The sequence below is a fragment of the Pelodiscus sinensis genome, chromosome 23 (assembly GCF_052426305.1).
Source record: "Pelodiscus sinensis isolate ZL-2025 chromosome 23, ASM5242630v1, whole genome shotgun sequence".
In the NCBI taxonomy this organism is placed as follows: Eukaryota; Metazoa; Chordata; order Testudines; family Trionychidae; genus Pelodiscus; species Pelodiscus sinensis.
The window spans coordinates 13,811,176-13,823,649 of NC_143074.1; the positions used below are offsets into that span (position 1 = coordinate 13,811,176).

At 57.0% G+C, this 12,474-nt stretch overlaps 1 protein-coding gene across 3 annotated transcripts in view; it reads left to right on the forward strand.

Moving 5' to 3' along the window:
• The window catches only part of HMCN2 (hemicentin 2), a 133,036-nt gene that overhangs the window by 67,576 nt on the left and 52,986 nt on the right, over positions 1 to 12,474 (forward strand). For all 3 annotated transcript variants that reach the window (XM_089773013.1, XM_089773014.1, XM_075906051.2), the window contains exons 30-41: positions 126 to 280; positions 1,358 to 1,636; positions 2,176 to 2,457; positions 3,348 to 3,456; positions 4,827 to 4,996; positions 6,442 to 6,596; positions 7,058 to 7,154; positions 7,762 to 7,857; positions 8,651 to 8,827; positions 9,574 to 9,728; positions 10,254 to 10,377; positions 12,269 to 12,444. In XM_089773013.1, the coding sequence (XP_089629139.1) occupies positions 126 to 280; positions 1,358 to 1,636; positions 2,176 to 2,457; positions 3,348 to 3,456; positions 4,827 to 4,996; positions 6,442 to 6,596; positions 7,058 to 7,154; positions 7,762 to 7,857; positions 8,651 to 8,827; positions 9,574 to 9,728; positions 10,254 to 10,377; positions 12,269 to 12,444 (1,975 nt within the window). The remainder of the gene's footprint in view (positions 1 to 125; positions 281 to 1,357; positions 1,637 to 2,175; positions 2,458 to 3,347; positions 3,457 to 4,826; positions 4,997 to 6,441; positions 6,597 to 7,057; positions 7,155 to 7,761; positions 7,858 to 8,650; positions 8,828 to 9,573; positions 9,729 to 10,253; positions 10,378 to 12,268; positions 12,445 to 12,474) is intronic.

Below are 12,474 nucleotides of genomic sequence, written 5' to 3' on the forward strand. Positions count from 1 at the left end.
TATAAGTATAAACTCTCCCAGGATTGACTAGCACCCTTGGGCCTAAATCCAGCAGGCTCAGCACTCTGGCTGTGGTCTTATGCCTGGTTCTGAATTGAGCATTTGTACGGCTTCTGTATCCTCAGGCCTCTTGCCCTGCTGGACTCTCGGATCCAGCTCCTGGAGCAGGGACAGGTGTTGAGGATCCAGGGCAGCCAGCTGGAAGACCAAGGGAGGTACCAGTGCCTAGCCTTCAACCAGGCTGGCCAGCAAACCAAGACTTTCCAGTTGCATATTTACAGTAAGTTCCCAAAGTAGAATTTCCTCGGCAGCCTGCTGTTAGAACTGCAAAGAGAAGGGGGTGAGTGTGACAAGAGATCTGTCTACATTGCCATTTGGAGGGAGCCAGGGGAGACAGTGCGCTAAAAGTAGCAACAAGAACGTTACCGCTCAGAACTGGAAGAGACTTCAGGAGGTCATCAAGTCCAGCCCCCTGCACAAAGCAGAACCCATCCCAAGAAAATCATCCCAGCTCGGGCTTTTTCAAGCTGAGAATTAAAAACTTCTAGGGATGGAGATTCCACCACCTCCCTAGGGAACCCATTCCACTGCCTCACCACCCTCCTAGGGAAATAGTTTTTCCTAATATCCAACCTAGACCTCCCTCACTGTGTTAGCTCAAGTCACCACTGAAACTCTCTGCCCTGGCAGGAGCCCTGCTGGCCAAGTCTGTCTGCCCAGGCTGAGCTGCAGCAGAAATGTACCAGCGAGAGATTTTCTCTCCCAAACTCTTCTTCCAGGGTCCATGAGGCCAAGGCTAGTTTAAGTAATTGGTGATCCGATTATGCGTTGCCCCTTGGGGATGTCTTGTGGTTTTAGCAGTGGGTCATGTGCCGGTAGCCTGCAGATCCTTATTTCTCCCCAGCAGCGTGCTGGAGTGGGTGAGGATCCTTGATTGTGTTCCCCAGTGGGTGATGGCTGCATTGTGCCAATGCGCTGCCCTGAACCTAAACCGCCTTTACTCCCGTTTCCTCACCACCAGCCCTCAATCCCTGAGCCTCCACCCTTCCCTCACTGCCTGCAGGACCAGAAAAGAGCTCTTCAGCCAGGCGTGTTATGGGAGCTCACCTGCTTGTAGCCATAGAGTATAGAGGGTTTTGGGTTCCCAGGCCACCGCTGGAGGCAGACTACGGGGCAGTGCTGCTTCTCTAGGAGTCGCTTGACATAGTCCAGCCTGACAGGACCAGCTGTGGCTCCGCCATGGCTTCTGTGTGATGTGCCTTCCCTGCCCTTGCGGAGCACTGTGCCCGAGGAGCGAGAGAGCTGGACCTGTTGGGGTCACCCGCATTTCACTCTCCACGTTCATTTCCCTTTTCAGCACCACCCACCATCCTGGGGTCCAGCGAAAGGGCAGAAGTCGTGGCCCTGCTCAACCACCCCATCGGGCTCCAGTGCGAGGCTCGGGGCTCACCGGCTCCCAGCATCACCTGGTTCAAAGACAAGCGCCCCATCGTCTCCAGCGCCCGGGCAGCGTACACCAGTGGGGGGCGGGGCCTGCAGCTCGGCCCGGCCCAGGTGTCTGATGCGGGGCTCTACACCTGCCGGGCCACCAACCCTGCGGGGGTGGCAGAGAAGGCTGTGAGGCTGGCGGTGTATGGTAAGGCTTCCCGGGCCACCCAGCCATGTGCTTGGAGAGGGAGAGGGGCCCGCGACGCTTGTTCTCCCCAGCAGCCTGGGCAGTGCAACAGAACCTGGCCGTTGTTCCCAGGCGACAAACTAGGCAGCGCTGGCTGTAGGGCCAGGACTTTGTCAGTCGAGGCCGACGGTCCATGGGGCTCATTGCCATGGTCACAGGGAGCAGTGTTAGGAAAGTGACGTGTGCAGAGGGTGGGTGCTGCTCCCCTCATGCTTGTCAGCTCCTCCTGCAGCGGCAGGTGCGCTGCTGCCTTCCTGGGCCTCTCCCCTCATTGGTCCTGCCTTGGGCTGCTCCAGGTGCCAGCATTTGGGCAGAGCTGTATGGTGTGGGGTCTCCGGTCCATCCAGTCCCTCTGCTTCCCCAGCAGAGAATCCCACCCTTCCTGGACCTCCCCCCACCCCGCACAGGTAACAGCACACCGGCAATGGCAGTGACGGGTGAGGTGTGTCTCTGTTCCACCTCCCTGGTGCTAGTGCCCGCTGTCTTCCCTGCCCCTGCAGTGCCACCGGATATTGACGGCAACAGCCAAGCAGGCCAAACTGTGGAGGCAGCAGTGGGCCAGCTGTTGGCGTTGGAGTGTTCAGCCAGCGGCCAACCCCCACCTGCCCTCTCCTGGCTCAAAGACGGCCTCCCGCTGGCCGAAAGCAACGGGACACAGCTCCTGGGAGGCGGCGCGGTGCTGAGAATCGAGAGTGTCTCCGAGGGCTCAGGAGGGAGCTATACCTGCTTAGCTAGCAGCCCAGCAGGGCAGAAGGCGAGCCACTATTGGGTGGTCGTTCGGGGTAAGGCTCTCGGAGGGGTCGCGGTGATACTGCATTGGCTACAGGGCTAGGGGAGCAGCTCAGCATTCTTAGAGGGCTACTGTGTCATGATAGGGCCAAGGCCAGGAGCATGGTAGCTGCCTTGGGTAGGGCTGGGGAAGAACTGACTGCACGGAGGAGCTCTGAATGGATTTGCCATTTTGGGATGACTTTTGTCATGTATTTCACTGCAGCCCCCTGGCTGCCCTCAAGATCCCTGGAACTGACTGTGCTCCACAGCTGCTCCCGGATCCCCAGGGATACTAACTGTTCTCTCTTGAGTCCCCCGACTGCTCCCGGATCCCCAGGGATACTAACTGTTCTCTCTTGAGTCCCCCGACTGCTCCCGGATCCCCAGGGATACTAACTGTTCTCTCTTGAGTCCCCCGACTGCTCCCGGATCCCCAGAGATACTAACTGTTCTCTCTGAGTCCCCCGACTGCTCCCGGATCCCCAGGGATACTAACTGTGCTGAGTCCCCCGACTGTTCCCGGATCCCCAGGGATACTAACTGTGCTGAGTCCCCCAACTGCTCCCGGATCCCCAGGGATACTAACTGTGCTGAGTCCCCCGACTGCTCCCGGATCCCCAGGGATACTAACTGTGCTGAGTCCCCCGACTGCTCCCGGATCCCCAGGGATACTAACTGTGCTGAGTCCCCCGACTGCTCCCGGATCCCCAGGGATACTAACTGTGCTGAGTCCCCCGACTGCTTCCGGATCCCCAGAGATACTAACTGTGCCCCGCCCCCCGGATCTTCTGGCAGTTCCCTGGGGATGAATTTGCTCCTATAATAGGGTCACAGTCTGGGTTGGGTTGGACTCCTCTTATTCTCCGCTGACTTTTCTTTTGTGCTTTCTTATTCCACTCAGCTCCTCCCCAGCTGCTGATTGGCGAAGGGGAAGGTCATGTGATAGCAATGGTGAATGACTCCCTGAGGATTCCCTGCCATGCCACTGGCTTCCCTGCTCCCGCGGTCCAGTGAGTACCGAGATGGCGTGCACAAGGAAACCCCTTCCTGGGGTCGAGCATTGGTCATCCTGAGGCGTCTGTCTGTCCCCTTAACCCTTTGAGTGCTGGGCTGTAGAGCAGGCTCAGCAGCCCCAGGGGTCTCAAGGAATGCAGGATGCATGCCATCTGCTCAGTGGAAGTGACCCAGTGGGGACGGAGGAGCTAAGCCTTTACTCTAGACTTTTTCCTCTGTTAAATGGCTCCCTCCCATCCCCTGCCCCACTCTTCTCTAGTTTGGGGTATAAACGTGCCCCAGCTAGCACTGTCCCATGACAGCTCTACCTTAGCGCCATCAACCCAGGTGAATACCCCTGGCATCGGCCTGCTGGGGAAGCTGATGGAAACCTCCTGTGAGCAATGAAGGGTGTTGTGCTGATTCACCTTCCTCTCCCCGCAGTAACTCCCTCTGTCCTGAGCACAGCAGCCAGCGGGCTCTATGCTGAAATACTGGGGTGAAAGTAGTTTGCAGTTTCTTACAGGCACTGTCCTATTGCAACCTGGGTCCCTGCCAGCTCCTTAAATAGCTCTCTGTCGGCTTTTGCCATGGCTCAGCCAGCTCTTGCCGGAGTTGCGTACCAGGGCGCACCTGCTTACTTTCACCTCTGTGAATAGGGTTGCCAGGTGTCTGCTTTTCGCCCAGACAGTTCGGTATTTTGGCCTTCCATCTGGTAAAAAAAAACAAAACCAGAGCATGTAAAATGTCCAGTATTTTCTATTTTCCTCGGATGGAAGGCCAGTGGCATCTGCGAGGGCAAGGGGAGTGAGGAGTGTGGTAATTTAAAGGCGCAGTGGCCTTTTTTTTCTCAAAAAGATGGCTGGTGGCATCTGTGAGGGCGGGAAGAGGAAGGAGCACGGTAATATAAAGGTGCAGAAGCCTTTTTTTCTCAAAAAGATGGCTGGCATCGTCTGTGAGAGCGAGGGGAACAAAGAGCATGGTAATTTAAAGGCGCAGTGGACTTTTTTTTCCTCAAAAAGATGGCTGTCTGCATCTGCGAGGGTGGGGGGAATGAGGAGCGCGGTAATTTAAAGGCGCAGCGACCCCTTTCTTTTCTTTTCTTTTTTTTTTTTTTGCTCAATCAATTTTTCCCTGATTGTTCGGGACGGTATCTGGCAACCCTATCTGTGAAATAACCTGTGTACTATGGGGAAGTGAAGGTGCTTCTCCCATAGCAAACCCTGCTAGTTGCTCTGTGATCCCCCCCCTTGATGCCACTTCAGCTCCCTGTTTCTCTGTTGATTGCCTTGCCTGGTGGGTGACAAGCCTCCTGCTAGGTGGTGGGTGGGGGGGGGGGGCGCTGTTCTTCCCCTGGTAGGAACTCACCTGTCAGTCTCTCTGCCAGGTGGCTGAAGAATGGCCAGCCAATCGGCGAGCTGGATGGGGTGGTGAAGGCAGAGGATGGAAGGGAGCTTTGGATTCCCCAGGTGGGGCTCCGCCATGAAGGGATCTATGCCTGCGAAGCCAGCAGCGAGGTGGGCGGAGCCAGAGCTGAGGTGCAGGTGTCCGTGCAAGGTGAGCAGAACTTTCCCGACCTGCCTGTCGGAGAAGCAAGTCCCAGGCTGAGCACTGGCACAGGGGGCATCTTGCTGGGGAGGAAGGTCTCAGCCAGCCTGCTGGGAATGCTGCATCTCCAGGGTCACGGGTCCAGGAATGAGCTTGGCGCCCATCCCAGCCATTTGCTCTTGAAGGAGGTTCCCTGGTTGGCTCTAGACTGGGGTGGACAAGTTCCAGCCCATCAGGCCTTTGGATCTGGCCCACAGACTGCCCCCCTGGGACCCTGAGGCAGGCTCCCTGCCTGCCGCAGCCCCAGGCTCAAAGCAGTTCCCCTGATGTTCCTCTCTGCGATGCGTCTGGGGGTGGGAAGTAACTTCACGTGCTGCCCCTGCAAACAGTCCATTCATAGCAGCTCCCATTGGCCAGAAACGCCTTCCTAGGTAAGTGCCTATCAGCCAGAGCCTGCACCTGGCACCCCACCCCCTCCTACACCCCAACTCCCTGCCCCAGGTCACCACCCAAATGCTCTGTATCCCCCTTACACACCTCCCCCAGGCCAGAATCCTCTCCTGAACCCATACTCTCTCCCAGACCCTGCACCCCAATCCCCTGCCCCAGGTCACAACCCCCTACTTCACTCAAACTCCCTCTCGGTTCCCACATCCCCTCCTAACCCCAGTCTCTTATCCTGAGCTCCCTTCCACACCCACCTTCTGTCCCAGACCCTGCACTTTGTCCACAGAAAACTGTGGCCTTTGACTGCTTGCCAAAATCTTGGGTGTCCCCCCCCCCCAACATAAAACATTATTGCCCACCCCTTCTTTAGACAAACAGGCTACATCTACACTGCAGGCTTTTTGTGCAAGAATGGCCGTTACACTGCACGTGCGTTCTTGTACAAGTAAGTTTACAGTAAAGCGTTGGAACAGCGGGCTTCTTGCGCAAGAGTTATTCTTCTCCCCACGAGGAATAAGCCCTCTTGCGCAAGAAGGCAGTGTGGACAGGCAACAGGGCTTTCTTGCGCAAGAAACCCCTATGCTTAAATGGCCATCAGAGCTTTCTTGTGCAAGAGAGCGTCCACACGGCCATGGACGCTCTTGCACAAAAGCACATGGCAGTGTGGACGCGCTCCTGCGCAAGAAGCCTGCAGTGTAGACGTAGCCATAGTGTGTGTGGGCAGGTCACAGTGCACCGGCATCTACTACTGGGGACTGGGGTGGCATAATCATGTGTGTCCTAGGCGGGAGAGGTTGGCGGGAACAGTCACCAGGGCAGAGATCTGGTGCGTCCCATGAGGCTTATCCTCACATATGAAGGAGACAGCCGGTAAAGTTTCTAATAGCTGAAGGAGAGGCTCGCTATGACAGACCCACTCACACCCTGTGTCCGCACATCCACCTCCCCATGGGTGAGACTGGCACGTGCGCATGTGGCACCACCTCCCCCCCCCCCTTTCTTGCCAGAGCGCCCGTTGGTCAGCGTCGTGGGCGGAGAGGAGGTCAGCGTTGCCTTTCGTCACTCGGTGGAGGTTCAGTGCCTGGCCACCGGTGTCCCGGCGCCCAGCCTCAGCTGGTGGAAGGATGGGATTGCTCTCCAGGCAACAGGCAGCCTTCTGCAGGTAGGATGGGTGCAGCTGCTGCCCAGGCAGACGGGCAGGGAGCAGATGGGGTGCTGCAAAGATCATATGTGAACATGCAAGCCCTTGGGGTCCTGGCTCCAGGCTGGGCTTAGGTCACAGCTGAAAACAAGTGTGGTCCCAGCCTAGTGCATGTTGGGCTAAGGCCACATCTGTCTCTGAGAGCTGGAATAGCCGGGGGTTGAAATCAGGATGGAGGTGCAGTAGCAGAGCTGTGGGGGAACTCAGGGCTAGCACAGCAGGGAGCTGCGTGTTTGTTGGAGGTGCCCTGGCTGGGTTGGCAGGGCTACGGAGGAAGGAAAGACGGCTGAGTGGCCATGGCTCTGAGTTGCTGTTCTGAGCTGTTCTCTTTGCAGGATGTGACTGTGCTCATGGGTAGTGCCTTTGTGTGTAGCAAGACTCTAACTATGGAGTCCCTCCTGTCCTCCCCCTCTCCCCCTTAGATCACAAAGGTGGACGTGGCGGACGAAGGGGTTTACTCGTGTGTGGCGACGAACCCTGCGGGGGAGGGGAGGCGAGACGTCACGGTGAAGGTGCTGGGTGAGGAGACAAGGACAGGACAGGCTGCTCCCAGTAATCTAGCCCCAGCTCCACCCTGGCAGTCAGCACCCTGAGCTGCAACCAGCCGTCAGAGCCACCCCCGGCCTGAGGATGAACCAAGCGGGATCAGTCTCTTCCCATCCCCTCCCTCCCTCTCTCTCTGTAAATGAAATTGACTCCGTTCAGTAGCGATGCAATACTTGCTGTTCATATAGCACCATACAGCCTGCAACCCTAGTGCATTACCAATAATCATTAACCCTGACAGCACCCTGGCGAGGGAGACGGTGTCACCTCCCCTTTCACAAAGTCACAGTGACTTGGCCAAGGCCTCCCAGCCACTCAGTGGCAGAACTGGGTATAGGACCCAGAAGACCGGGGACTACCAGCCCCTGACTGTAACTGCTAGACAGCACTCCCTCCCGGAGCTGGTTATGGGGCCCAGCAGGGTGACTCCCAGCCCCTTTGCTGTATCCAGGCACAGTTGTGTGCATCAAAGCTCCCCCTCCCAGCCTCCTCCCTCCCTGAGCTGTGTCTGGTGAGAACCTGCTCGCGGCCCTAAGTGGGGTTTTCAGAGCAGCCATGCTGATGGAATGTTTCTTTGCAGTGCCTCCGAACATTGAACCTGGAGAGGTGAACCAGACCGTCCCTGAGAACTTCCCAGCATCCTTTGAGTGCCTGGCCTCTGGAATGCCCACTCCGAGTAAGGCAACTCCTCTCCCTCTACTCTTCTTCCGTCCTGTGAGCATCCATTTGCCTGGCCTGGTTTCCCATCCCATCTTAGCCCTCTCTTCTGGGATCTTCTAGGCACTGGACCGGTCGCATGGAACTTCTCCTCCCTGTTGTGATTCTACCTCCAAGCCCACAGCAGGAAGCACCCGCTAAAGGGCTCCATGATTGCTTGTAATAGATTACTGTCCCGGCCCCAGAGCTCCTTGGGCCCCTGCTATACAAATGTACGGTCAGATTCTCCCTGCCCCACAGAGCCTACAATGCAAATGGGCAAATGGATAAAGGGGAACTGAGGCACAGAGAGACCAAGGCTGGATTTTCAAAGGAGCCAAAGGGAGTTAGGTACCCAAACCCCATTGAATTACTGTGGATTTGAGTGTGTCACTCCCTTGGGTGTGCCTTTGAATCTCACTGCCATAGCATGTGCCAGAGCAGGGGACTGAACGCAGATCTGCCATGCCAGTGTTGATCCACTCCACCGTGCCCGCTGCTGGTGTTGCCTGCTGCAAGGCTCATGGTGCTGCAGCAGGACAGCCAAGCCCCGCAGAGCCCAGTGCAAATCCCTCTCTTAAACAGATGTGAGAGAAGACCAGGGCTCAGGAGTCAGAGAATCCTGCAGGGGAGCGGCCAGACTGGCTTGCCCAGCCCTGGATTATCGCAGACGCAGTGGCAAAGGCTTTAAGCCCCTGATGAGGCAGGTCCGTGGGGTGGTGAAGGTGGCTGGGACACTCACTCAGCCTGCACCTCCTTTGCTTCCCTTGCAGAAGTGTCCTGGTACAAGGGGCCCCAGCTTCTCTCAGCCAGTCCAGGCCTCGTCCTGTCGGGTGATGGGAGGCGCCTGCGGATCGAGCGGGCTCAGGTCTCAGACGCGGGGAGCTATCGCTGCGTGGCATCCAGTGTGGCGGGCAGCAGCCAGCTCCATTACAGTCTGCAGGTGACTGGTGAGTGACCCAGTGAGTGAGGAAGGGACCAGCATGTTTGTGGGCTTGGGTCTCTCCTCGGCTGGAGAGATTCCCTGGGCCGTGCTCACTGTCCCTCCCAGCTCTCAGGAGGGAGGAAGGGCATGGACCAGGGAACAAAATATCAGAGCAAAAGCAGGAGGGTTTGTTTAGCGTGCTGGGCAATTCAGAGCCAGAGGCTCTTCTGGGCCATGCGATTTACCTTCCTCCCCCATGTCCTTCCTAGCAATGACTGTGTGACGTCCCAGAATGCCTTGCACCACCCAGCCACTTCAGTAACTCTGGTAACCCTCCAGTAACCCCTACTAATGTAAAGCACAGCATCTCGCCACGTGACCCCACGCCCCAGAGCAGGGCCTGTCACTCACCAGCTCCCACAGAACCCCGGCTCATTCAAGGCCTTTGAGCTCTTGCTGGAGGCTTTGGCCTGGGATCAAATGTGGCTCTTGCTCCCTGAGAAGGCAGAATCCAGCCCCTCCTGGCTTGCCCCTGCTCTCAATAGGGATGCTGAATACCTCGCCCGTCAGGGCCAGAACCTCCCCTTTCTCCCCCAGCCTTGTACCGGTGATTGGGATTTTAACCCCAATGGGAAGTCCTGAGGGAAGAAGTCAGAGCAACAAACCTCATTCTTCTGGGTGGTTCTGCCTACCCTATCCTTCCCTTTCCCTTGCTGGCCTCCTGGAGTTTCTGTGATGCTCAGCACTTGCCTTTGCCCCCCACCCCCCCAGTGCCTCCCCGGATCACCTCTGGCCCCAGCTTTGTCACTGCCGTGCCGAGCGAGCGGGTGGAGCTGGCGTGCAAAGCTACAGGGATCCCTGCCCCCACGCTGGTGTGGCTGAAAGACGGCAATCCTGTTTCCAGCGCGGCGCCCAGGGAACTGCAGGTCAGTGTGGATGGCTAGTTCAGAGCCCCCGGAAGGGACTGTCTGTCCTTCCAGGCCTGTGCTCAGAGTGCCCAGCCACCCAGCCCATTCCTCTGTTGGAATTTTCCACCCTGGCAGGGCCGGGCCTCAGGCACAGAGCTGCCTCCCGGGCTGCTCCCCGCTCAGGTTTTGTTTCTCCGCTTGCTGCAAGCTGTGCTCGAAGGCTCAAGGCAGGCTGGCCCAGCGGGGTGACAGAGGGTTTGTGGTGAGAGCTGGCAGGGAGCAGCATTGCCACGTGACTCAGGGCCAGCACATTGCAGTAGGACAGGGACCCTCCCGTGCCTCCCTGGTGGGGGAAGAGGATGGGCCTAGAGTCTCTTGCCAAGGCCTGGGTGCCTGCTGGTGAGCCTAGTGCAAGCTCCCAGCACGTGCGGCTCTGTGGGTCCCCATCCTGGTGTGTGGGAAAGCCAAGGGCTGGGCCGTAGGCTGGACGCACCTCTCTCTGCTCACTGGTCCCTTTCTGGTTTGTTTCTGGGGACGGCACAGATCCTGTCTGGTGGACGCATCCTCTCCCTGCCCAGCGTGCGCGCCTCGGACTCGGGGACGTACTCTTGTGTGGCCATCAGTGCTGTGGGAGAGGATAGGTGGGATGCTGTCCTGCAGGTGCAAGGTCAGTACGGCCCTCTCTGACCCCTCCCCCGGCCAAGGACTCTGACTCAGACCCCAATTCCCCCGTCCCCCTCCTTTGCCTTTGTGATTCCATCTTTCCTAGAGCTGCTGCTGCTTTGCAGCTTGCAAGGCTCAGAGAAGCCAATCTGGCTGTTTGCTAAAGCCCTGCAAATATCAGTTACCCGCAAACCCCGCTGGGCCATTTGCTTCTCAGGGGTGCTGTCATGGGGCTGGCTTTCCCAACCTTTTTTCGGTCCCCATATTCCCTCTTTTAGTAAACCTTCCTGTACCCTCTATTCACTATGAAAGGAAATAAATTCTAGACTCTAGAATCCACAACTTTTTTCACTACTACTTTTGGAATATTTCAATTAGGATAATCTAGTTATTTACCAAATATTCCCCGTGCCCCCTTGACAAGCTTCTCGTACCCCCTGGGGGTACGTGTACCCCAGGTTGGGAACCCCTGGCCTAGCCTTTCCCAGTGCTTCCTTTGTGCCAGAGCTTGGCAGTTCCTAACTCCGGCGCCTCTGGGCTTGGCAGTTCCTGGCTCCAGGGTCACTGGGGTTGGCAGTTCCTGACCCCGGCGCCACTGAGCTTGGCGATTCCTGGCTCCGGCGCCACTGGGCTTGGCGGTTCCTGGCTCCAGCGCTGCCAGGCTTGCTGTGTCAGTTATGTGTGACGGACCGGGCCGTGTCTGGGCACAGCTGAGGGCGTCTGCTCAGGGCGAACTGCTCGAATCCGGGGCTACTTACAGCCCCCGACTGGTGACCTCTCCACACAGGCCACAAACCAGTCCCACAGAGCGCTTCAGCAACCTGCCTGAAGCCTCCCGAGCAAAACCCCACCAACACCCCAGCAATATCCGTGCCCCAGATGGCCCCGGGCCTCATACACAGGTGGGGGGTCCTAGCACCCAATCCCACCTACCCCGAACAAGTTCTGTCCGGTTCCAAGAAACCAGCCACAGATCCCTGGTCAATTTACCCTTTGGACCTTACCCACAAATCACGCTGGGCCAATCCTTTAGAATCTATATCTAAAGGTTTATTATTACAGGAAAGAAAAGCATGAGAGTAAGGTTATTAAAGTACAGTACGTTACATGCACCGAATCTCCCAGTTCTCGATGCAGGCTCTAGCAGAGATGTTACAGCTGCTGGTTTAAAAGTTCTTATTGCACATCCTACGATCAGGATGGGTTCACAGGTCTTCCGGGCTCTTCGATCCCTGCAGTGCTGCCTCTGGGATGAAGTGCTGAGCTGAGAACCAAAATGGCCTCGACCACATGGCCTCTTTATACCTCCTTCCTGGCCTCTTCTGGTCTCAGCCGGTCACCTGGTCCTCAGCCTCTCTCTGCTGGCAGCTCTTGGGTCTCCGCCCTCCTGCTTTAGGTGTGTCTTTGGGCCATCAAGGGCCATTGTTCCACAGGGCTTCACTACTCAGCCTGTCCATAGCAATGCTCAACCACATTCACAGAAATATTCAGCTTCCACACAGATTACAGATTCCTACCTACACACATAGACATTATACACTCACATAAATAGCGTACATAAGATCAACAAACAATAATCTCCCATTCAATACCCCACATGGCTCCCCCCTATACCAATTTCTGGGGCCAACACCCCCACCTAGGGGTGCAGCAGCGATCTGGCTGCTTCCCTCCAATTCAGCAACGTGACATTATGAAAATAAAAATATTGCTTGAGCCCCAGCACCTTGCCAGTTAAGCGCTGGCCTCTCTGTTACGATCCAGTGTATGGGAGGAAGGTGCGAGTGAAGGTTTGGAATCTATTGTTAGGTTCATTCAGTAGCCCAGCTCCTGGCGTTGGCCTCAGGAAGGAGCCATTTCCCCATTCATCTTACCCCAGAGATGTTTCCTTTCAGTGCCCTCAAATGGCCTTGGTGAGGAGCGGAATATGTCAGTCGTCGTCAACCGGACTGTGACCCTGGAATGCCAGAGCCGTTCCGCCCCCTCTCCTGTGCTCCAGTGGCTGAAAGACGGGCACCTTCTCCCGCAGGACCCCAGAGCTCGACTCTCTGCAGATGGGGCCATTCTCCAGGTGACTATTCTGGGGGATGCAGAGAACTTG